Below are 22,644 nucleotides of genomic sequence, written 5' to 3'. Positions count from 1 at the left end.
CTCTGCCCTCCTGAAAGATAGCTATTCCTTTCACTCGACTTCCCACTTTGTTACACATACACAATGGATGTAAGCTTCTCTTTTGTCATATACCTTCCCCCAGTTTTTTGTACATTCAGAACCAGAATGAAAATGTTTCCTAAGCAGCGAGCTCCTTAATTATTATTAATAACAAGTTAGAACAACGTAAATAAATGATAATCATTAACGGTATCTAAAGGAAAAGCGTGCCAAAGAAATCTATCCAGGGCCCCTCCCGTGATTTTGGTCACCAGAATTCCACGTTCTTATTGGCCTTTCTTGTAGGCGGTTTTGATTATGGCATTCTTAAAAAGAGTCACTAGCGGTGTGTGGCTGTGTTCTGAGGTCATAAAGCCACCATAGCGTTTGTCTTTAGGCGGGGCATTCCACCGGAAGTGACGCATCTTGTATGAAGCGCCATCTTTCTTCACCTCTTCTGGCAGGAGCTCCTCCTCAGACACCACTGCGTCAGAGCCCTTCTTTTCCTCTTGGGAATCAAATTCGGGGTAGTCCATTTCCAAGGAAAGCTCTCGTCTGGACTCCTGCGGGTTGTTCTCTGAGGATTCCTCTTCCACTCCGTTTGGGTAGACCCTCACAGGCCGCCTCTTCTGGCCCACAGGCTTCCCCCATCGGAAGTGCTCCATGGCATACGATCGCTTGCTTTCTTGCCTTTCCATGTCTTGGTTCCCTTCATTGTCTCCACCCGAATTGCTCTGAGCTTGCGAGGGAAATGGAAAGAAGTCTAGGATGCGGTCTCTGGAGAGCTCCTCTCGCTTTTGGCCTAAGTCACCACTGCTGCTGTTGCTTTTGCCAAACTTGTTCCAGCGGAAATGGCTCATGACGTATTTCCGAATATTCTCAGACAGAGGCTGCATATGGCCGTTGCCTGGATAGACTGGAGACTCGGCCGAGAGATCCAGTCTGCAGGCCTTGAGGCACTCCTGCATTGGGGAAATGGCAGGGTAAGGAGGGAGGAGTTAAATAGGAACAATCGCAAACCATAGCCTTCAACAGCATCCGATCTGGGGTTGCCAACTCAAGTTTGGAAAGTTCCTGGAGATTTGAGGGATGGAGCTTGGAAAGGGAAGGGTTTGAGGAGGAATGTATGCCATAGAGTCTACCCTCTGAAGCTGCCATTTTCTCCAGTGAAACCGATCTCTGTAGTCTGGAGATCAATTGCAATTCTGAGGAAAGTCCAGACCTCACCTGGAGGTTGGCAATGCCAATCTAAGCAGACCTGCCAACTCCAGGCAGAGATGATCTTGCTCTTCCCTCTACCCCAGTATTCACAATTCTCAGTTGGTGGTTATTATTAAGGAAAGCTTTCCAAAAGAGCTCATCTCCAAGGTTTGCAAGCCTCAGCTCATGCACAGGTAAATCAAGGGCCAAAAACTATAAGACACTGAGAGGCCTATCATGCTAGTAGGGTTGCCAACCTTCAGGTAGCAGCTGGAGATCTCCTGCTATTATTACAACTGATCTCCAGCCAATAGAGATCAGTTCACCTGGAGAAAATGGCTGCTTTGGCAATTGGACTCTGTGGCATTGAAGTCCATTGATAGATTGCAATAACATGATAACAATCTGTTGTTATGATCTATTAGCTTTTGCTGGGAATTCAGAAAAGCAAGTTGATATTCGCAAAAGAACATTATAACATTGAGATCTAGCAATAGCTGACTTTCTAAAGCCAGAAAAAGCCCTCCAGTGTCATGGAGAAGGGAAAGTACAGAGACTGTTAAAACAATCACAAATTATAAATTATATATATATCAGATATAAATAAACACGACATAGGTTTTTTTTACCCAATTATTCATTCAGTCCCACCGTTCGTCTATTCATCTATCCTACTGTTCACCTAAATAGTTATTAGTGATGTTAATGGTTTCAAATCTGGTTGGACTGGAAGCATTTTGACTCATGAGGAGTTTTTTTTTTGTGGGGGGAACTCACCAATGCAAATTTGTTTGAAAGGTGTTTGACTAATTTGGTGCAAACTGGATGATTGGCTCAAGTCTGATCGGCACAGTCAAACAAAGGAATTTTGAATACGTTGGACATGACATTCATGGCGTCCCTAGCCCTAGTGACTTCTGCCAGAAAGTAAACCAGTTCAAGATCAAGGTACGTGTCAACGAAGCCTTGTTAGTAGATTTCTGTGTGTGTGTTTGTGTTTCTGGAACCTTCCAAGATTGGTCCCAGTGAAGAGTCCACTTACCAAAAGGCCAGCTTCTGTTTCCATATCCCTACACCGACCACTCTCCAAGCAATGGCCATGATCTCCTACCACTGAGCGGAAGAGCAGAACTCCCAGAATGGCCAAAAGGCTGCTCCACTGAGGATTCAGCATCTTCAGGGGGAAGTGCAGCAAGTCTGAGGAAATGAAAAGGTAGCAGCCATCTTGAGCACAACAACATAGAAACTTGATGTAACGCAATGGCTATGAAACCAAAAGTTCCTGGTTGGAATCAGCCATTTGACTTTATTTATTAGGGTTTTCTCCCACCATTCATCCAAGTAATTCAGCATGGTTGCAGGGTGTGTCCCCCCCCCCACATTCAGTTTATCCTCACAACCACCATTTGAGGTAATAGAAAGTTAGGCTGTGAGAGGGTGAGGGTCCCAAGGTCACCAAGTGAGGTTCATGGCAGGGTGGAGATTTGAAACGGAGTCTCCAGGGTCTTAGTCTGACAATCTTACCCCTACACCTCGCTGGCTCTTCAGTAAATGACTATTTTTTCGGCCTCAGCACCTGCCTCCGCCAACTGGGATAATAATACCAGCTGAAGGAGGGTTAAGGTACTGGCTTGTATCCAGTCAAATGTTTCCACAAGCAGATATTCTTCGGCTCATGAAATGTGACTTTCTCACCTTCCCCCTACTGTTGCAGCCCATAATATCCCCCAGATGCCGTCCCCGGGGTTCCCTGCAGCATTTCTGGGAGCCTGATGGGGAAGCTGCAATCTGTGGGCAGAAGTTTCACTGTGGAAACATCTGACTAGATCTAAATCAACCTATGAAAAGTAGCTTGAACACACTAAACAGGTTCTATAAGAGTTAAATATTGCTAAAAGTGACATTTATCGGCCATGCGGGTACAATTGCTTTCACTGATAATGAATAATACTATGATTTCTGATTCAGACCTGTTCCCCATTTGTAATGGGGTAAGGGGGAGCATGGCTACAAAGGGGAAATGAGATCAGATCACTTGGTTTTTCTGCTTCTCTTAATTCCTTACCAGTGGCAAACAAGCATGAGTGCCAGCGTGGTATAGCGGTTACAGTTGGACTAGGGTCTCGGAGACCCAAGTTGGAATCCCCGCTCTGACAGGAAACCTTTGCTGGATGACCTCGGGTCTGTCCAATACCCTGTCCAAGAACAGGGTTGTTGTGAGGATAAAATGGAGAAGGGAAGCATGTTGTAAGCCTCTTTGGGTCCTCATCGGGAAGAAAAGTGGGGTAAAAACAAAGTAAACAAATGCTTGCCTTTTGCCCAATTCAAATCCCCGCCTACCCTAGCTAATAAATATTTTCTCCAGGAGAGGAAGCAAACAGGTATTTGTTTGGTTCCTGCATGTTGCTCCACACAAAGCAAATAGTCGCTTGGCAGGGGCAATTTACCTCAGGACAATGAAGTAGGAGAAAAGGTTAAATCCCATGCCCCCACACCACAGCTCCAATCAAATCCAGGTCAAGTAAATGTGCTTTCAACCCAAAACGAAATGAAATGGTCTGGATCTAGGAGTAGTTTCCACTGACTGAAGGGATTTTCCTCAGTAAGGGTGAGATTTTCTCACTCTCCCCCATCTGAAATGCTCCTTGCTTAACTACAAAAACACCATGAAGGGAGAGTCAGAAGTCGTGTCGTGAAAAGGAGGGATAGGTAATAATAACCCTCCCATCAGTAGTGGAAATCTACCACTGGGTTCAACCCAATGAGATCAGATCACCGGTTTTCTTAAATCTCATGTGATTTGGCCTTTAGAGGCCATATTTCCCCACTGAAATTATTTTCTGCAAAGTGAGGCTAAAGTTTTCAGTTTTGATATCCAGAAAGAAGGATATCTGAGGGATTTCTGTCAGCAGTGCTGTCATCTTCCCCCTAAACTTGCATCTTCCCTGCTAAAGGGTCATTTCTCCATTATCTCTCAGTCACATACCTGTCGAGGCCCCCGCACAGTTCTTCAGCTAAAACAGGGATCAGTGCAGACGTTTAGTTTCCACCGGTTGCAATTAAAAGTTGCAGTTTAAAAACAGGTGCCTTGCTCGAGCACCCTACTAATATCATGGCATAGGGGAGGTTTATTCTTTTGGTGCCTACGTGATTGCTTAGAGGGTGTCGAAAGGGAAATACAAAAGTGTCGCCTTCCTTAATTCCAATCCAAGTTAACGAAACCACAGTAACCATTGCTGCCGATTTTACATTCACAACTACAAATATTGATTAGGATAATCACTCTTACCTTATAGGTCAAATAGCTGGTAGGTGCCGGGGGGTTAAGTTCAGTGTTTTAGATAAGGACCCCAGTTGGGGGTACAAAAAGGTCAAGTAACATCCGATACACTCCCCTACTTGTGCTCCCTTTCACATCAATAGAGAATGTGCAAGAGACTCCGGACAGTACCCCTTTGAGAAACCTCTCTAAGTAATAAGGAGTCAGACTAAGGGGGATGTTTCTTTGGCCCATGAAGTCCAGGTCCTTGCCCCGAGTCCAAATGCTAACTCCCTCAAGCATCCCCCTTGTCCCTTCCTGACAGGAGCTCTTCCAAGAAAGGATGCCCAACACCTTCGTAAGGATTCCCCCTCTACCGTTGGACTCGGACCTATATCCCCGTACTTGAAACGGATTGCTCTGCGAATAACCAAACACCCCTCCTGCCACGTTTAAGGATGCTTGCACACCGGTAGTGCAATCCTACCCAGAGTTATTTGATTCCAAGCCCATTGAGATCCCTGGGCTTAGGCTGGAGCAACCCTTCACAGGATGGCATTCCTGGCTTGCACCCCCCTTAACCGTTTCCCCCCCTCCCTCTCTTTTCAAGGCTGAAGTGTAAAGAGGGGAAAAGATCCATCTGGTAAGGAAGGCAGGCTTAGAGAACAGATCATCTCAGAAGAGCTAAACTGCAACGGACGAGCAAAAGATACGACCTCTCTCTCTTACCTGTTGCTGTAATGTGCGCTCTGGGGGGGTTCTCTCTCTCTCTCTCTCTCTCTCTCTCTCCTTGCCAGCGTCTGCAAACCTTGAGCTGTTATCCCACCTCCTTTTATACCACCCGCACGGCTTTAGAACTACAGCAGCCTTCCGGACAGACCTTTTGGAGCAAGCATAACAAGGAGGGGGGGGGTGTCTAGAAAGGTTCCAGGTGTATACAAAAAGAAGAGATTAGCAACTGCTTGCTCAAAGTGGAGTTAGTTGCAGGACATGGCAGGTGGGGTGGAGGGGTGGGAGATTAGCACCTCCCTGTCAAGACGCCTGGCCAGCGAGGCCGTGGAAAGAATTCTCTTAATTGCTCTACAGATGAGGAAATCACAAGGTTTTTTTTTTTTAATTAGGAACCAGACACCCATTCGCACAGAAATGCAACATCCATTTATTCTGGTGTATTCGGTTTCCTCACGCATCATGTTGGGCACTGATGTTCGTCACCATCTGATTTTGTCCCCTGATGCTATCAGGTGGATTTTCTCCCTTCGGGGGGGAGAAAGAAAACTCCCACAGTGGAGGCCCACCGGTGACACCTCGGGGGGCTGGCGGGCTGGCTGGGAAGCCTCTGTCACGACTCCTAAAGGTTTCTGTGTCGGCACCAGGACTTTCAGACGTTTCAAAGGTATCCCTTAATTTGAACCCAGCGTTTTAAGGTGTTCCTCTCTCGAAAGCCCCAATATTCACCAAGCAATCCTGCATAGTGGTCGCAAGAGGCTATTGTGGGGGGCCTACAGGTTCATCAGACTAATCGTTTCCCATCAGCCCCATAATGCAATCCTATAGAGAGAGTCGGTGTGATGTAGTGTTTAAGAGCGGCAGACTCTAATCTGGTGAACCAAGTTTGTTTTCCCACTCCTCCACATGAAACCTACTGGGTGACCTTGGGCTAGTCACAGTTCTCTCTGAACTCTCTCAGCCCCACCTATTTCATAAGGTGTTTATTGTGGGGAGAAGAAGGGAAGGCGATTGTAAGGCGGTTTGAGTGTCCTGAAAGGTAGAGAAAATTGGGGTATAAAACCCAACTCCTCTTCTATTTTCCCCAAGGGATATTCCATTGTTCTTCCCAATCATTCCAGTTGAATGAGTGGCTGCCACAGTTTGTTCAAACTGAGCCAAAGCTGGAGGCTCTTCATCAAGCAAGAGTCTTGTCAGATTTTAAGGGGCAAGGAAAACATTTCAGCAAGATCCCAAGAGATCTGTGGTTGGATGTCCCACTTTAAAAAAAAAAAAAAGCTAATAGCATCTGTTGGAACCAGGTGGTACCTGAACATTTCCCTCTGTGAGGCAAGTTGCCATTTTAAGGACACCGTACAAGAAAGTAGAGTTTATTTATTTAGATACTTATGCCTCATGTTTTTTGTCGCCAAAGGCTTTACTCCTAAAGGCTTCTGTGTCGGCACCAGGACTTTCAGACGTTTCAAAGGTATCCCTTAATTTAAACCCAGCATTTTAAGCTGTTCCTTTCTCAAACATCCCAAAATTCACTAAGTAATCCTGCATAATGATCGCTAGAGGCTATTGTGGGGGGCCTCCAAATTCATCAAACTAATAGTTTCCCTTCAGCCCCATAATGCAATCCTATTTCCCCCTGGGAATATTCCATTATTCTTCCCAATCATTCCAGTTGAATGTGGCTGCCACAGTTTGTGTAAACTGAGCCAAAGCTGGAGGCTCTTGATCAAGCAAGAGGCTTGTCAGATTTTAAGGGGGAAAGGAAAGCATTTCAGCAAGATCCCAAGAGATTTGTGGTTGGATGTCCCACTTTAAAAAAAAAAAAGTTTACAGCACCTGTTGGAACCAGATGGCACCTCAACATTTCTCTCTGTGGGGAAAGCTGCCATTTCAAGGGTATAGTTCAGGTCACAAAAATAGATTTTGTTTATACTTATGCCTCATGGTTTTGTTTTGTTTTTTGTCTCCAAAGGAGCTTATGGCATTGTTCTCTTCCATTTTATTCTCCCCACAACAACCCTATAAGGTAAGTTAGGCTGGGAGAGAGAGGTCTTTGATGCATGTCTGTTTCCCTCACAGTCACCCCTCCAACGACTTTGGGTCTTTCTGTTGATTATGCATGCTGTTTCCGACCATCAGAGGTCGCCTTGCTTTCCCCCTGCCTTTCCCTGTATTTTGTGTGCATTTTCAGAGACCTGTTTTATCTCAAATTTCAAAACGCGGCAAAATTCGGGGGAAGGCAGGGGGAGAGTGAGGCGACTTCTGATGGTGGGAAACTACATGCCTAATCAACACAAAGACCCAAAGTCGTGGGAGGGATGATGGCCAGTGAAACAGCCATGCATAAAAGACCAGAGAGAGAGAGAGAGACTGGCTCAAAATCACTCGGTGATCTTGCAAGGCAGAGTAGGGATCTGAACCTTGGTGTCCCAGCTCCTACTCCACGCTCTAACCATTATCCACACTGTCCCCAGCCTGTACTGCTTCCTAAGTCCAGTTCTCCAGTCTAGGAGTTTTAGCCACCCAGTTCCTTATTTAGTTTATCCCAAAGGACCAAACTGCACAGGACACTGGGGATCTGTGCCTATAGAGGCACCCTCGCCCATGAGCTGCTAAGCTGCTTTGGTGTCTCATGTGCCTCTTCTACAGATTCTGGCAGCTGCTTCCTCTCTCCAAGCCATTCACATAGCGGAGGCAGGCAGCCCAGGGCTTGGCACCCTAGGAACAAGTCCTTGAACTGTGATCAGCGCTGGGGAAAGGGTTAACCCCCTCCTCTAAACTGGCTTCTCCATAGCTGCTTTTTCATCTGGAATCACACTGGGAGGTTAGGTAACAGATTTTCTTTGTAAAATGTAATTCAGCCTTCACTCTCATGGTAGGATAGGGTTGCCAGCTCCGGGTTGGGAAATACCTGGAGATTTTCAGGGTGGAGCCTAAGGAGGGCGGGGTTTGGAGAGGGGAGGGACTTCGACGCCATAGAGTCCAATTGCCAAAGTAGCCATTTTCTCCAGAGGAACTGGTCTCTGTTGCCTGGAGACCAGTTGTAATAGCAGGAGATCTCCCGCCGCCACCTAGAGGTTGGCAACCCTATGCTAGGAACCTCACAAGATCTGCAACCCTAATCTTCAAAGGCTGTCGGTTGGATCCAACCAGCTTTTCTGCTGGAGAAAAAGGGAAGAGATGGTGCCCCTTGGATCCCCAGATCCAAGTTTGCATGACAGGGGCCGGAGGAAAAAAAGGAATTAAGTCAGATTGACCAAAAAAGTTGGCAAGATCCAACCCAAGTTCTCTCTCGTAGTCACACACATTATGTGCAACTCAGTCTTCTATTATTACATTTTTACCCCACCCTTCCTTCAAGGAGCTCAAGGAATTAAGCATGTGCTTCTCAAAGAGGCAGGAAAGTTCTCAACTGTGGCTGGCCTGGTGCCCAGTGGAGCCACACCAAGCCTTTGGGATAAGGCTCACTTCAAATCCAAAGACAGAGCATCTCAAACGGTGAGCTCATGTTTTGTCCTTAACTATGTCTTATGCACAGCGGCACCCTGCTTTGGCAGCATCCCTGGGGGAGTTCACACCAGTGGCAATGTCTGTAACAATATTAGCTGCTTCCAATTTTAGAGGCCCGAATTATCCCAATAAATAATTTCCCTTGACAGAGAGACCATTAAAATATTCTTTATGGGCCCTATCAGAGGCTAAAACCTGCCTGCTCCGTCAGCATTGAGTCACTCAGGAGCCAACATGGATGCTGTCAATCAGTTTACCCAGGTCAAAGAGCCTCATTCCTGAGCTCATTTGGAGCCCACAAGCAGAGATGCAGCCCCTCTCCTCTCTCATGGGCCCATCAATGTAGTTGAAACTGACGAGAGACCTTTTCAGGTCTTTTCAGTTCTTATCAGAGCCAGTGTGGTGTAGTAGTTAAGAGTGGTGGTTTGCAGTGGTGGACTCTAATGTGGAAAACTTGATTTGATTCCCCACTCCTCCACATGAGCGGCAGACGTTAATCTGGTGAACCAGGTTGGTTTCCCCACTCCTACACATGAAGTGGCCCAGGCTAGCCTCATCTCATCAGATCTCAGAAGCTAAGCAGGGTCAGGCCAGGTTAGTATTTGGATGGGAGACCACCAAGGAATACCAGGATTGCTGTGCAGAGGAAGGCAATGGCAAACCACCTCTGCTAGTCTCTTGCCATGAAAATCCCCAAAGGGGTCGCCCTAAGTCGGCTGCGACTTGACGGCACTTTACACACACACACACGAAGGCAGATGGGTGACCTTGGACTAGTCACAGCTCTCTTAGAGCTCTCTCAGCCCCATATACCTCACAGGATGTCAGTTGTGGGGAGGAGAAGGGAAGGTGATTGTAAGCCGATTTGATTCTTCCTACAGTAGATAAAGTCGGCATATAAAAACCAACTCTTCTTCTTCATTATCTGTTTCTGTTTTTCATATGGGGAGAATGTACTATAGACAATCTGGTAAGCATGATTGGGAGGGGCCATGGCTCAGCGGCAGAGCATCTGTTTTGCAGGCAGGGAGGTCCCACGTTCAATCCCTGGCATCTCCAGTTAAAAGGATCAAGTAGAAGGTGATGAGAAAGACCCCTAGCTGCAATCCTGGAGAGCTGCTGCCAATCTGAGTAGACAATACTGACCTTGCTGGACCAGTAGTGTGATACAGTGTAAGGTAGCTTCATGTGTTCATCTGTGTGTCTCCTTGTCTGAAAGGGGCGATGCATACACCAAAGCTAAAATGGCTATCACATCCTGCTCACAAATTGCAATGAATGCATCTACTATCCATGTACAGTAGGGTTGCCAGCTCTGGTTTGGAAAATTCCTGGAGATCTGGGGGTGGATCTTGGGAAGGGCATGATTTGAGGGGGACTGGGACCTCTGCAGGAGATAATGCTACAGAATCCACTCACTGAAGCAGCCATTTTCTCCTGGGGAACTGATTTGTGTAGTCTGGAGATCAACTGTAATCCAAGAGATCTCCAGGCCCCACCCGCAGGTTGGCAGCCCTAGAGTTCAGTCCACATTTGATTTGTGTGGAATAATTCTCAGGTTATTGTCGAAGGCTTTCACGGTCAGAGTTCATTGGTTCTTGTAGGTTATCCGGGCTGTGTAACCGTGGTCTTGGAATTTTCTTTCCTGACGTTTCGCCAGCAACTGTGGCAGGCATCTTCAGAGTAGTAACACTGAAGGACAGTGTTTCTCAGGTTGCCTTTAACACATGTACAGCTGAACTCTGTTAGAGGGTTGCCAATATGCAGGTGGGGTAGGGTTGTCAGCTCAGCTCCAGGTTGGAAAATACCTGGAGATTTTGGGGGTGGAGCCTGAGGAGGGCAGAGGTTGGAGAGGGGAGGGACTTCAATGCCATAGGGTCCAATTGCCAAAGTGGCCATTTTCTCAAGGAGAAATGATCTCTGTCGCCTGGAGATCAGTTGTAATACTGGGAGATCTCCAGCCATTACCTGAAGGTTGGCAACCCGAAGGTGGGGCCTGGAGATCTGGAATTGTAGCTGATCACCTGACTACAGAGATCAGTTCCTCAGGCAGAAACAGCCACTTCTGAGGATGGACTCTATGGTATCTCATTCCTACTGAGCCTCCTCCCCTTCTAGAGTTGCCATCCTCCAGGTATTAACTGGAGATCTCCCGCTATTACAACTGATCTCCAGCCGATAGAGATCAGTTCACCTGGAGAAAATGGCCACTTTGGCAATTGGACTCTATGGCACTGAAGTCCCTCCCCTCCCCAAACCCCACCCTCCTCAGGCTCTGCCCCAAAAACCTCCCGCCTGTAGCAAAGAGGGACCTGGCAACCTTATCCCCTTCCCAAGCTACGCCCTTCCAAGGCATTGCCCCCAAATCTCCATGAAGCCAAGGGAAAAGGTGAGCCTCTCTGAGATTCTTGCTTCATAGCATGTGGGGGGGGGGAGGGAGGACACAACTAAGAAGGCCCTACTTTACACATTGATGGAAAACCATTCCCTTACAACAGTGTTTTTGAGACTGAGAATGCCCCTCTTATGTTAATTGAGACGGAGATCATGCCTCTCTTATGTTAACCGAAAATGGAGCCCTTTACGTTCTCTAAGAATGGAGAACACGAGCCCTCTAGCTCAGAGGTAGGGGGCAGAATCTGCTTCCCTGTCTTCCAAAGGGCACAAGCTCCTAGAGCTGCTGCCCCACCTGCAGTCATTTACCTTCCAGATCGCACCCAAGTGCTAGCCAGAAAATCCATGGACTAGTTGCCAGAATCCAATTGCTAGAAACTCTGATTGGCTTGGTGGTACCAAGGAGGCACATTCCTAATACGATTATCATCATCACTTCAGGTTAGGATTGCCAACCTCCAGGAACTTAGTAATCAAAATCTGGCTTCAAGTACAAAACAAGAGAATGAGAAATCAAAATTATGCACTTGAACAAAGCTTCAATAAAGCACATACACAGCAACTGCAGACCCAGATCAAGCAGCTTAGATAGAACAGCAGAATAGACGTCTCTTTCCAATATTGGTTACATTGGCACATGGATACTTGTTGAAGCTTGACGAAGGCTCTGAAATGGGGATTTTACCGGAAGCCCATTGCGATTGAATATTATTCCGTGCCTCCATGTGCGATTGAAAATTTCGTTGTATTTCTATGGTCATTTCCAGTTGGGAATTGTTAACCTTTTGCACCTGATTTACTATTGTATATACATTTACCTTGTTGTATTCTATATAGACTGCATTCATTGCTCTGGAATTTTACCCTTGGGGTACTGTGATGTGAGGCTCCTCCTCAGAATACAATTAATTGCAGTTGCTGTGTATGTGCTTTATAGAAGCTTTGTTCAAGTGCATAATTTTGATTTCTCAACCTCCAGGAACTAGCTGGAGATCTCCCGCTATTACAACTGATCTCCAGCCGATAGAGATCAGTTCACCTGGAGAAAATGGCCACTTTGGCAATTGGACTCAATACACTGCTCTGAGGTCCTTGGAAAGAGTTGGATAATGAATTGGGGTGCTTCTGGGCTTTTGTGGAGCCGTGCCCACTTTAAATTGGCATTGAGCAAAGACAGTTTAAGTTTTACTGAACCCAGTTCAGTATTTTATTTATTTATTTGTTAGATTTTTATCTCAACCATCCCCAGCCGAGGCCGGGCTCAGGGCAGCTCACAACCATCAATAATACAGTTCATTTATAAGTTAAGCTTTATACAGTCAATTTTGTATGGGGGGGATTCAGTAATACAGAATATGGTACCTCTGCTCATGGGGGTGGGGGATGAAGATCTTGTTTTAGATATGTTTTAAATATGTAGCTATGTTCCTGAATATGGAGTGTATGTTGTATGTTTTGTGTGTTTTGTTATGTTGTTATGTTTGAGACAATTTTTAAAAATTAAAAAAATACAGTTCATGATAAAACAATGCATCATAATAATACATTATCATTAAAATTCTAATAAAACCCCAATTTGTACATTCCAATATCTCAATATCACAATTTTATTGTGATTTAATGTTTTACTGCTTTAGTGCATGTTTTTTAAAATCTATTTGTACACTGCTTTAAGCTCATGATAAAGTGGCATACAGTATTTTAAATGACCCCCTTAGTGGTGCATGGCTATAAATTCAAGGTGCTGGTGATCACCTTTTAAAATCTTCCCTGACCCGGGCCCTCTGGTTAGGGTTGCCAACTCCGTGTTGTGAAATTCCTGGAGATCTGGGGGTGGAGCCTGAGGGATGGCGAGGTTTGGGGAGCAGAGCAACCACAGTGGGGTATAATTAGGATTGCCAGCTCTGGATTGAGAAATACCTGGAGATTTCAGGGTAACTGATTCTACAGGGCCACAACTCTAAAGGACATGGCGGGTGGGGTGGGGGTAGGGGATTAGCACCTCAGTGTCAAGAAGCCTGGCCAGCGAAGCTATGGAAAGAACTCTCTTAATTGCTCTACTGATGTGAATATCACAAGTTTTTTTTTAATTAGGAACCAGACACCCATTCGCACAGAAATGCAACATCCATTTATTTGGGTCTATTCAGTTACCTTGGGTATCATGTTGGGCACTGATGTTCGTCACCATCTGATTTTGTCCCCTGATGATATGAGGTGGATTTTCTCCCTTCAGGGGGGGAGAAAGAAAACTCCCACAGTGGAGGCCCACCGGTAACACCTCGGGGGGCTGGCGGGCTGGCTGGGAAGCCTCTGTCACGACTCCTAAAGGTTTCTGTGTCGGCACCAGGACTTTCAGACGTTTCAAAGGTATCCCTTAATTTGAACCCAGCCTTTTAAGGTGTTCCTCTCTCGAAAGCCCCAATATTCACCAAGCAATCCTGCATAGTGGTCGCTAGAGGCTATTGTGGGGGGCCTAAAGGTTCATCAGACTAATCGTTTCCCATCAGCCCCATGATGCAATCCTATAGAGAGAGTCGGTGTGATGTAGTGTTTAAGAGCGGCAGACTCTAATCTGGCGAACCAAGTTTGTTTTCCCACTCCTCCACGTGAAACCTACTGGGTGGCCTTGGGCTAGTCACAGTTTTCTCTGAGCTCTCTCAGCCCCACCTACCTCGTAAGGTGTTTGTTGTGGGGAGAAGAAGGGAAGGCGATTGTAAGGCGGTTTGAGTGTCCTGAAAGGTAGAGAAAATTGGGGTATAAAAACCAACTCCTCTTCCATTTTCCCCAAGGGATATTCAATTGTTCTTCCCAGTCATTCCAGTTGAATGAGTGGCTGCCACAGTTTGTTCAACCTGAGCCAAAGCCGGAGGCTCTTCATCAAGCAAGAGTCTTGTCAGATTTTAAGGGGCAAGGAAAACATTTCAGCAAGATCCCAAGAGATCTGTGGTTGGATGTCCCACTTTTTTTGAAAAAAAAAAGCTAATAGCATCTGTTGGAACCAGGTGGTACCTGAACATTTCCCTCTGTGAGGCAAGTTGCCATTTTAAGGACACCGTAAAAGAAAATAGAGTTTATTTATTTAGATACTTATGCCTCATGTTTTTTGTCGCCAAAGCAGCTTACAGCTTTGTTCTCCATTTTATTCTCAACACAACAACCCTATGAGGTAAGTTAGGCTGTGGGAGCAAGAAGGAGAGACTGGCCCAAGGTCACTCGGTGATATTGCATGGCAGTGTAGGGAGGGGCCGTGGCTCAGTGGTAGAGTATCTGCTTGGCATGCAGAAGGTCCCAGGTTCAATCCCCAGCATCTCCAGTTAAAGGGACTAGGCAAGGAGGTGATGTGAAAGACCTCTACCTGAGGCGCTGGAGAGCCTCTGCCGGTCTGAGTAGACAGTTCTGACTTTGATGGACCAAGGGTCTGATTCAGTAGAAGGCAGCTTCATGTGTTCATGTGATCTGAAGCTTGGTGTCCCAGCTCCTAGTCCACACTCTAACCATTATCCACATTGTCCCCAGCCAGTACTACTTTCCAGTTCCAATTCTTCAGTCCAGGAGATCAGCCGCCCAGTGCCTTACTCAGTTTATCCCAAAGGACCAAACTGCACAGGACACTGGGGATCTGTGCCTATAGAGGCACCCTCGCCCATGAGCTACTAAGCTGCTTTGGTGTCTCATGTGCCTCTTCTACAGATTCTGGCAGCTGCTTCCTCTGTCCAAGCCGTTCGCATAGCACAGGCAGGCAGTGCAGGACTTGGCACCCTAGGAACAAGCCCTTGAACTGTGATCAGTGCTGGGGAAAGGGTTAATCCCCTCCTCTAAACTGGCCTCTCCATAGCTGCTTTTTCATCTGGAAACAGACTGGGAGGTTAGGTAAAAGATTTCCTTTGTAAGATGTAATTCAGCCTGCAGTCTCGTGGTAGGAACCTCACAGCACCTGCAACCCTAATCTTCAAAGGCTGTGGGTTGGATCCAACCAGCTTTTCTGCTGGAGGAAAAGGGAAGAGATGGTGTCCCTTGGATCCCCAGAAAGACTATGCTAGGGATCATGGAGCCTGAATGGGCAACAAGTATGCATGACTGAGGCCGGAGGAAAGAAAGGAAGTAAGTCGGATTGAGCAAAAAAGTTGGCAGGATCCAACCCCCTCCCTCTCTCCCTCCCTCTCCTTGGGAAATACCCAGGAAATACGCCAGCTCCTGGTTGGGAAATACCCAGGTGTGAGAGAAGATGTATGGTAAAAACAAAGTCCTCCTGCTCAGAAGCATTCTCTTCTTCCAATTTATTTCACATCCTCCAGCTCTAATCCTTGGTATTAAAACCAGATTTGGAGGATGAGGCTGGTCAGCGTTGGCTCAGTTTAAGCTTTGGGTTCGCCTCAAGCCTTGCTCTCCTGCCTTTCACAGCTGTCTGTCATGCATAGGGTTGCCAGCTCTGGGTTGGGAAATATCTGGAGATTTTAAGGGTGGAGTTTGAGGAGGGCAGGGTTTGGAGAGGGGAGGAAGTTTAGCCGGGATGTAATGCCAAAGAGTCTACCCTCTGAAGTTGCCAATTTCTCCAGGGGAACTGATTCCTATCGCCTGGAGATCAGTTGTAATAGTGGGAAATCTCCAGCCACCACCTGGAGGTTGCCAACCCTACTGTCAGGTAAGATAACTGGGAAACATTATCTGGCCTAGGCAAAGGATGAGTCTGTGGGAAGGAATTAAGCATGTGCTTCTCAAAGAGGCAGGAAAGTTCTCAACTGTGGCTGGCTGGTGCCCAGTGGAGCCACACCAAGCCCTTGGGATAAGGCTCACTTCTAATCCAAAGACAGAGCATCTCAAACGGTGAGCTCATGTTTTGTCCTTAACTATGTCTTATGCACAGCGGCACCCTGCTTTGGCAGCATCCCTGGGGGAGTTCACACCAGTGGCAATGTCTGTAACAATATTAGCTGCTTCCAATTTTAGAGGCCCGAATTACCCCGATAAATAATTTCCCTTGACAAAGAGGCTATTAAAATATTCTTTATGGGCCCTATCAGAGGCTAAATCCTGCCTGCTCCGTCAGCATTGAGTCACTCAGCAGCCAAAATCAGTTTACCCAGGTCAAAGAGCCCCATTCCTGAGCGCATTTGGAGACAACAGGCAGAGATGCAGCCCCCCGCCTCTCTCATGGGCCCATCAATGAAGCTGGAAGCTGAACGGAACCCTTTTCAGGCCTTTTCAGTTCTTATCTTTTGTATATGGGGAGAATGTACTATAGACAATCCCCCTGATAAGCATAATTGGGAGGGGCCATTGCTCAGCGGCAGAGCATCTGTTTTGCAGGCAGGCGGTCCCATGTTCAATCCCTGGCATCTACAGTTAAAAGGATCAAGTAGGAGGTGATAAGAAAGACCCCTAGCTGCAATCCTGGAGAGCTGCTGCCAATCTGAGTAGACAGTAATGACCTTGCTGGACCAGTAGTCTGATACAGTATAATATTAGCTGCTTCCAATTTTTGTTCATCTCTGTGTCACCTTGTCTGAAAGGGGCGATGCATACACCAAAGCGAAAATAGACACCACGTGTATCATGCATGTATAATCCATGTACAGTAGGGTTGCCAACTCTGGTTTGGGAAATTCCTGGAGTTTGGGGGGTGGATCATGGGGAGGGCATGATTTGAGAAGGGCTGGGATCTCAGCAAGATATAATGCTATAGCATCCACCCTCTGAAGCAGCCATTTTCTTCAGGGGAACTGTAATCCCAAGAGATCTCCTGGCCCCACCTGCCGGTTGGCAGCACTAGTGTGCAGTCCACATTTGATTTTGCGGATGTGAGGGCGATCTGACTGTGACATCTGTCACCCCATTGATCGCCAGGGTTGATTTAGATGATCTGGCTGGCTAGCCGGGTGTCCCCTCCCTCCCTCACCGCTCCATGTGCGTCCCTCCTGAAGCTGCACACTCGGTGGAAGAGGACGACCATCCCAGATAGAAGGAGTGTACCGTTCTTCGGTGGTATACGTTAGCTGCGCTCCTCTGCAAGATCCTCCAAACAAGAACAAGAACATTTGATTTTGCTTTATAGGTACATGGAGTAATTCTCAGGTAGCCTTCAACATATGACTGGTGTTAGTTTATCAGCTGTCTTTTCTCACATGACTGCCAGTCTTTTCTTTTTTTGGGGGGAATAGTTTTTATTGTTCTTTCAAAGATACAGAAAAGAAAAGGGATAATAGGTAAAACGGAAACATAACATTTTGTGCGTGCCCTGTGACCCTGTCATTACTCATTTTTGTAATCAAGTATTTTCTTTGTCATTTATAGGTCATTATATCACTATATTTCTTCTGAATAGAAAATTACTTTTCATCTGTCATTATATTTCTACACTTAATTCTATTTTTTATATAATTTTTTATTATTTTTATAACATAAAACAAAACATACACATACAAAGAAAAAGAAAATACAAAAGAGCACTTACCTTACATAACAGTTAAAACTACTTATTATGATAAAAAGTTACAAAATTCACAGTGCCCTGAAAAAACCACCACCCACCTTAATACAGTGTCCCATCACTACGTTGAACTTCCGGAGAAGTGTTATGACAGTTTTAAAAAATAATTATAATAATAACATTATAAAAACTATTAACCAATTATCTATAACTCATTAACTAAATTACTAAAATTACTAAAATTCATTTTCGCCAGTTTGTCCCAATATGCAACGGCCTTTGACCATGTTTTCTTAAAATCTTCCATATCCTTCCCATATAAGGACTCTGTTAATTTGGCCATTCGCATATACATCCATAATTTCTCTCTCCAGGCAATAATTGAAGGTTTATTTACTTGCTTCCAGGTTTTAGTTATTGTGATTCTTGCTGCTGTGAAACTATATTGACATATGACTCTATCACTTCTGTCTAATTTATCTTTAGGTATACCCAATAAACAAAAGGAAGGGTCCTTCTTCACTTTAGAATTAATCAAGTTATTGGTTTCATTAAGTACTTTTCTCCAAAAAAAATTAATTTTTTTACAAGTCCACCATGCATGCATAAATGTTCCTTTCTCATTCCCACATTTCCAACATAAATCCGAATCGCCTTTTTTCATTTTATTTATCATAACAGGAGTGATATACCACCTATAAAACATTTTATATAAATTCTCTCTTATTTCATTGGTAATTGTAAATTTATATTCTTTTTCCCACAAATTTTCCCATATTTCTAAATCAATATTACATCCTAACCCCTTCATCCATTTCACCATCACTGGTTTGATCCTTTCATGTTCTAAATTTTTTAAATTTCTTATGGGGAAAAGAAAGACATAGAATAGCTTATAATAATTTAATTGAATTAAAGGAGACAGGAGGTTTGGGGTTACCCAATTTAAGAATGTATTATGAAGTAGCTTGTTTCATTGGTTAAAGAATTGGATTTTATTAGAGAATATCAAACTTTTAGAATTGGAAGGATTTAATTTACGTTTTGGATGGCATGCATATTTATGGTATGAGAAAGAGAAAGTAAATAAAGAATTTAATTCTCATATTATTAGATATGGCTTATTTCAAATTTGGAAAAATATAAAAGATTTTTTTGAAAATAAAACTCCAGGTTGGATTAATCCAGTAGAAGCTTTTATGAAGAGAGGTATACAATTAAATTTAGATATGGATATTTATAGAGAGATCATAGAGTGTAGGGAAGGGGTTTGGTTGTTAAAGAGTAGAGAAGAGCTTAAAATAAAAGATTGGTTTATGTATTACAAATTAAAAGATATATTTAATAAAGATAAGTTGAAGGGATTTAATGAAAATAAATCCAAATTAGAAATTATATTAAACAAGGGAAATAAAGGACCGATAGGATGGATTTATAAACAATTAATCGAAATGAATTTAGAACATACAGTTAATTCTACACCATATTTCAATATATGATTCTTATATACACAAGTCTTGTTAGTTATCAAATTAGAAAATCACCTAAATATAAACAATCTTAACCATACTTATTATAGAAAGATTGCCATTTCAGCTGATGTTCTTCATGTTGTCTTCCTTGTAACTGATCAGTAAGCTTTGCCATAGTAGCAAATTCCATCAAAGAGATACCCAGTTTGACATAATGGATTACAAAAATGACTGCCAGTCTTCAAGAGGGAGCAAACCCCCTGTTTGCACCATTGAGCTGAGCTAGCCCTGTAGTACTGGCTTCTACACCACCGGGGCCAGTAAATAGGGTTGCCAGGTCCCTCTTTGCCACCGGCAGGAGGTTTTTGGTGCAGAGCCTGAGGAGGGCGGGGTTTGGGGAGGGGAGGGATTTCAATGGCATAGAGTCCAATTGCCAAAACAGCCATTTTCTCCAGGGGAACTGATCTCTATTGTCTGTTGTCTGGAGATCAACCCTAGGTTTGGCTCTTAGGGAGATATGAACCAGATAACTGGCCAGTTTGGCTTGCCAACTCCTGGTTAAGAAATTGCTGGAAATTTGGGAGCAGAGCCTGGGGGGTAGAGTTTGGGCAGGGGAGGAAACTCAGCAGGGATATGATGCCATAGAATTATGGTTGCCAACTCCATGTTGAGAAATTCCTGGAGATTTAGGGGGGGGGAGCCTGCAGAGGGAAGGGTTTGGAGAGGGAAGGGACCTCAGCCAGGTATAATATCATGGAGTCCACCATCCAACACAGCCTTTTCCTCCAGGGGAGATTGTCTCTCTAATCTGGACATCATCTGTAATTCCAGGAGATCTCCAGACCTCTCCTGGAAGTTGGCAACCCTATTCCAGATTAGTGATGCCAGGTCCCCCCAGCCACCAGTGTGAAACTCCTCGGGATTTGGGGATGGAGCCTGGGGAGGTCATGGACCTCAGTGGGGCACAATGCCATATAGAGTCCACCTTTCAAAACATCCATTTTCTCCAGAAGAACTGTAGTCTGGACATGAGCTGTAATCCCGGGGGGTCCCCAGGGCCCACCTGGAGGCTGTGCAGGCCCATTACCTAACCCTAGGCCAGTCGCTCTTGACTAGGGTTGCCAGTTCCGGATTGGAAAATACCTGGAGATTTTGACACGGATCAGTTCCTCTTGCAAATTAACAAATCACCAGGACCAGATGGTATCCATCCTAGAATTCTTAAAGAACTCAGATGTGAAATTGCTGATCTTTTAATTAAGATATGCAATATGTCCTTAGCTGCTGTACCAGAGGACAGTGGCCAATGTAACTCCTATTTTTTTTTTAAGATCCAGGGGGGATCCATGAAATTACGGACCGGTTAGCTGAACGTCTGTTCCAGGTAAATGGATGGAAAACGTTATTAAAGATAAAATATAGAAGCATATAGCACGATAAGCCCTGCTGAACAAAACCTAACATGGCTTCTGTAAAGGTTAGGTCCTGCCTCACTAACCTTTTAGAGTTCTTTGAAAGTGTCAATAAACACGTGGATAGGAATGAGCCAGTAGACATTATTTATTTGGATTTCTAGAAGGCTTTTGATGAAGTCCCTCACTAAAGTCTGCTGAACAAACTCCCAAGTCATGGCATAGGAGCACAAGTCCTCATCTGGACTGGAATTTGCTAAAAAAAAAAAAATAAAAAAAAAGAAAGAAAAGAAACACCACACCAAAAAAAACTGGAAGTAGACAGTAGGAATAAATGGTCAGTTCTCTCAATGGCAGGATGTGAACAATGGGGGCCCTCTGAGATCTGTATTGGGATCGGTGCTTTTCAAATTGTTCATAAATGACCTGGAGTTAGGGGTGAGTAGGGAGGTGATTAATAAAAAAAAAAGATTGTGAAGAGCTCCAAAAGGATCTCTTCAAACTGGGGTAATGGGCATTAAAATGACAAGTGAGATTCAAAATGAGCAAATATAAAGTGCTTCATATTGGGGCAAATAATCCCAACTTCACATACACTCACTGATAGGATCTGTGCTGGCAGCAACAGACCAAGAAAGGGATCTTGGGATGGTAGTGGATAGCTCCATGAAAATGTCGACCCAGTGTGGGGCTGCTGTGAAAAAGGCATATTCAATGCTGGCCATAATTAGAACAGGAATGGAGAATACAACAGCCACTATCATACTTCCCTTATTCAAATCTATGGTGAGACTACCCTTGTAATATTGTGTATAGTTCTGTTCACTGCACTTGAAAAAGGATATTGTAGAGCTTGATCAGTGGGTTATAGATCAAATCAAGCCTGAACTGACCCTAGAAGCTAAAATGACTAAACTGAGGCTGTCGTATTTTGGTCACGTCATGAGACGACAAGAGTCACTGGAAAAGACTGTCATGATAGGAAAAGTTGAGGGCAGCAGGAAAAGAGGAAGACCCAACAAGAGATGGATTGACTCAATAAAGGAAGCCACAGCCTTCAATTTGCAAGATCTGAGCAAGGCTGTCAAAGATAGGACATTTTGGAGGACTTTCATTCATAGGGTCGCCATGAGTCAGAAGCGACTTGACGGCACTTAACACACACACACACACAGAGCTTGAAAAGGTGCAGAAAAGGACAACCAAAATGTTCGGGGGTTAAAGCAGCTGCCCTTCGAGGATCAATTAAAACACCTAGGGATGTTTAGCCTAGAAAAAAGGAGAGTAAGGGGAGACATGATAAAGATTTATAAAATTGTGCATGGCGTGGAGAAAGTGGAGAGGGGGTTTCTCCCTCTCCCATAATACTAGAATCCGTTATCACCCACTGAAGCTGATTCAGGACCGACAAAAGGAAGTATTTCTTCACACAGCATATAGTTAATTTGTGGAACTCACTGCCACAGGATGTGGTCATAGCTGCCAGCTTGGAAGTCTTTAAAAGGGGAGTGGACACATTCATGGAGGACTGGACTATCAATGGCTACTAATCATGATGGATATCTACTGCCTCCAGTACCAGAGGTAGTATGCCTCTGCAAATCAGCTGCTGGGGAGCACAGGCAGGATGATGCTGTTGCAGTCTTCCTGTGTGTGGGCTTCCTATGGGAGCTGGTTGGCCATTGTGTGAACAGAATGCTGCACTAGATGGGCCTTTGGTCTGATCCATCAAGGCTCTTCTTATGTTCAGAAAATGGATGCTTTGGAGGGTGGACTGATTCAGATTCAGATTGTTTATTTACGGCCCTTAGCCAGATAAAATTACAGTCAACAGTTTACAGTCCAAGTCTTAATTAGGAAGGTGGACTGTATGGCATTACACCTCACTGAGGTAGAATCATAGAGTTGGAAGGGGCCATACAGGCCATCTAGTCCAACCCCGGCTCCATGCAGGATCAGCCTAGAGCATCCCTGACAAGTGCTTGTCCAGCCTCTGCTTAAAGACCGCCAGTGAGGGGAGCTCACCACCTCCCTGGGCAGATGATTCCACTGTCAAACAACTCTTTAACTGTAAAAATTTTCATAATATCCAACCAGTACCTTTCCGCCCACAATTGCAACCCATTATTGCGAGTCCTATCCTCTGCTGCCAACAGGAACAGCTCCCTGCCCTCCTCTAAGTGACAGCCCTTCAAATACTTAAAGAGAGCAATCATGTCCCCCCTCAACCTCCTCTTCTCC

General features: G+C 44.9%; 1 protein-coding gene across 1 annotated transcript; it reads right to left on the bottom strand.

Moving 5' to 3' along the window:
* Positions 1–287: 287 nt before the first annotated feature.
* Positions 288–2,394, bottom strand: POMC (proopiomelanocortin). Its single transcript, XM_056852629.1, has 2 exons — positions 2,243–2,394; positions 288–962 (listed from the first exon to the last, which is right to left on the bottom strand). The coding sequence occupies exons 1-2, from the start codon at positions 2,372–2,374 to the stop codon at positions 288–290; spliced, it is 807 nt and encodes a 268-aa protein (XP_056708607.1). The 5' UTR covers positions 2,375–2,394.
* Between the last annotated feature and the right edge of the window lie 20,250 nt (positions 2,395–22,644).

The sequence above is a fragment of the Euleptes europaea genome, chromosome 7 (genome assembly GCF_029931775.1).
Source record: "Euleptes europaea isolate rEulEur1 chromosome 7, rEulEur1.hap1, whole genome shotgun sequence".
NCBI lineage: Eukaryota > Metazoa > Chordata > Lepidosauria > Squamata > Sphaerodactylidae > Euleptes > Euleptes europaea.
Note: the sequence above shows the minus strand (reverse complement) of the source record. Positions and strands in the feature narration are given on the sequence as shown.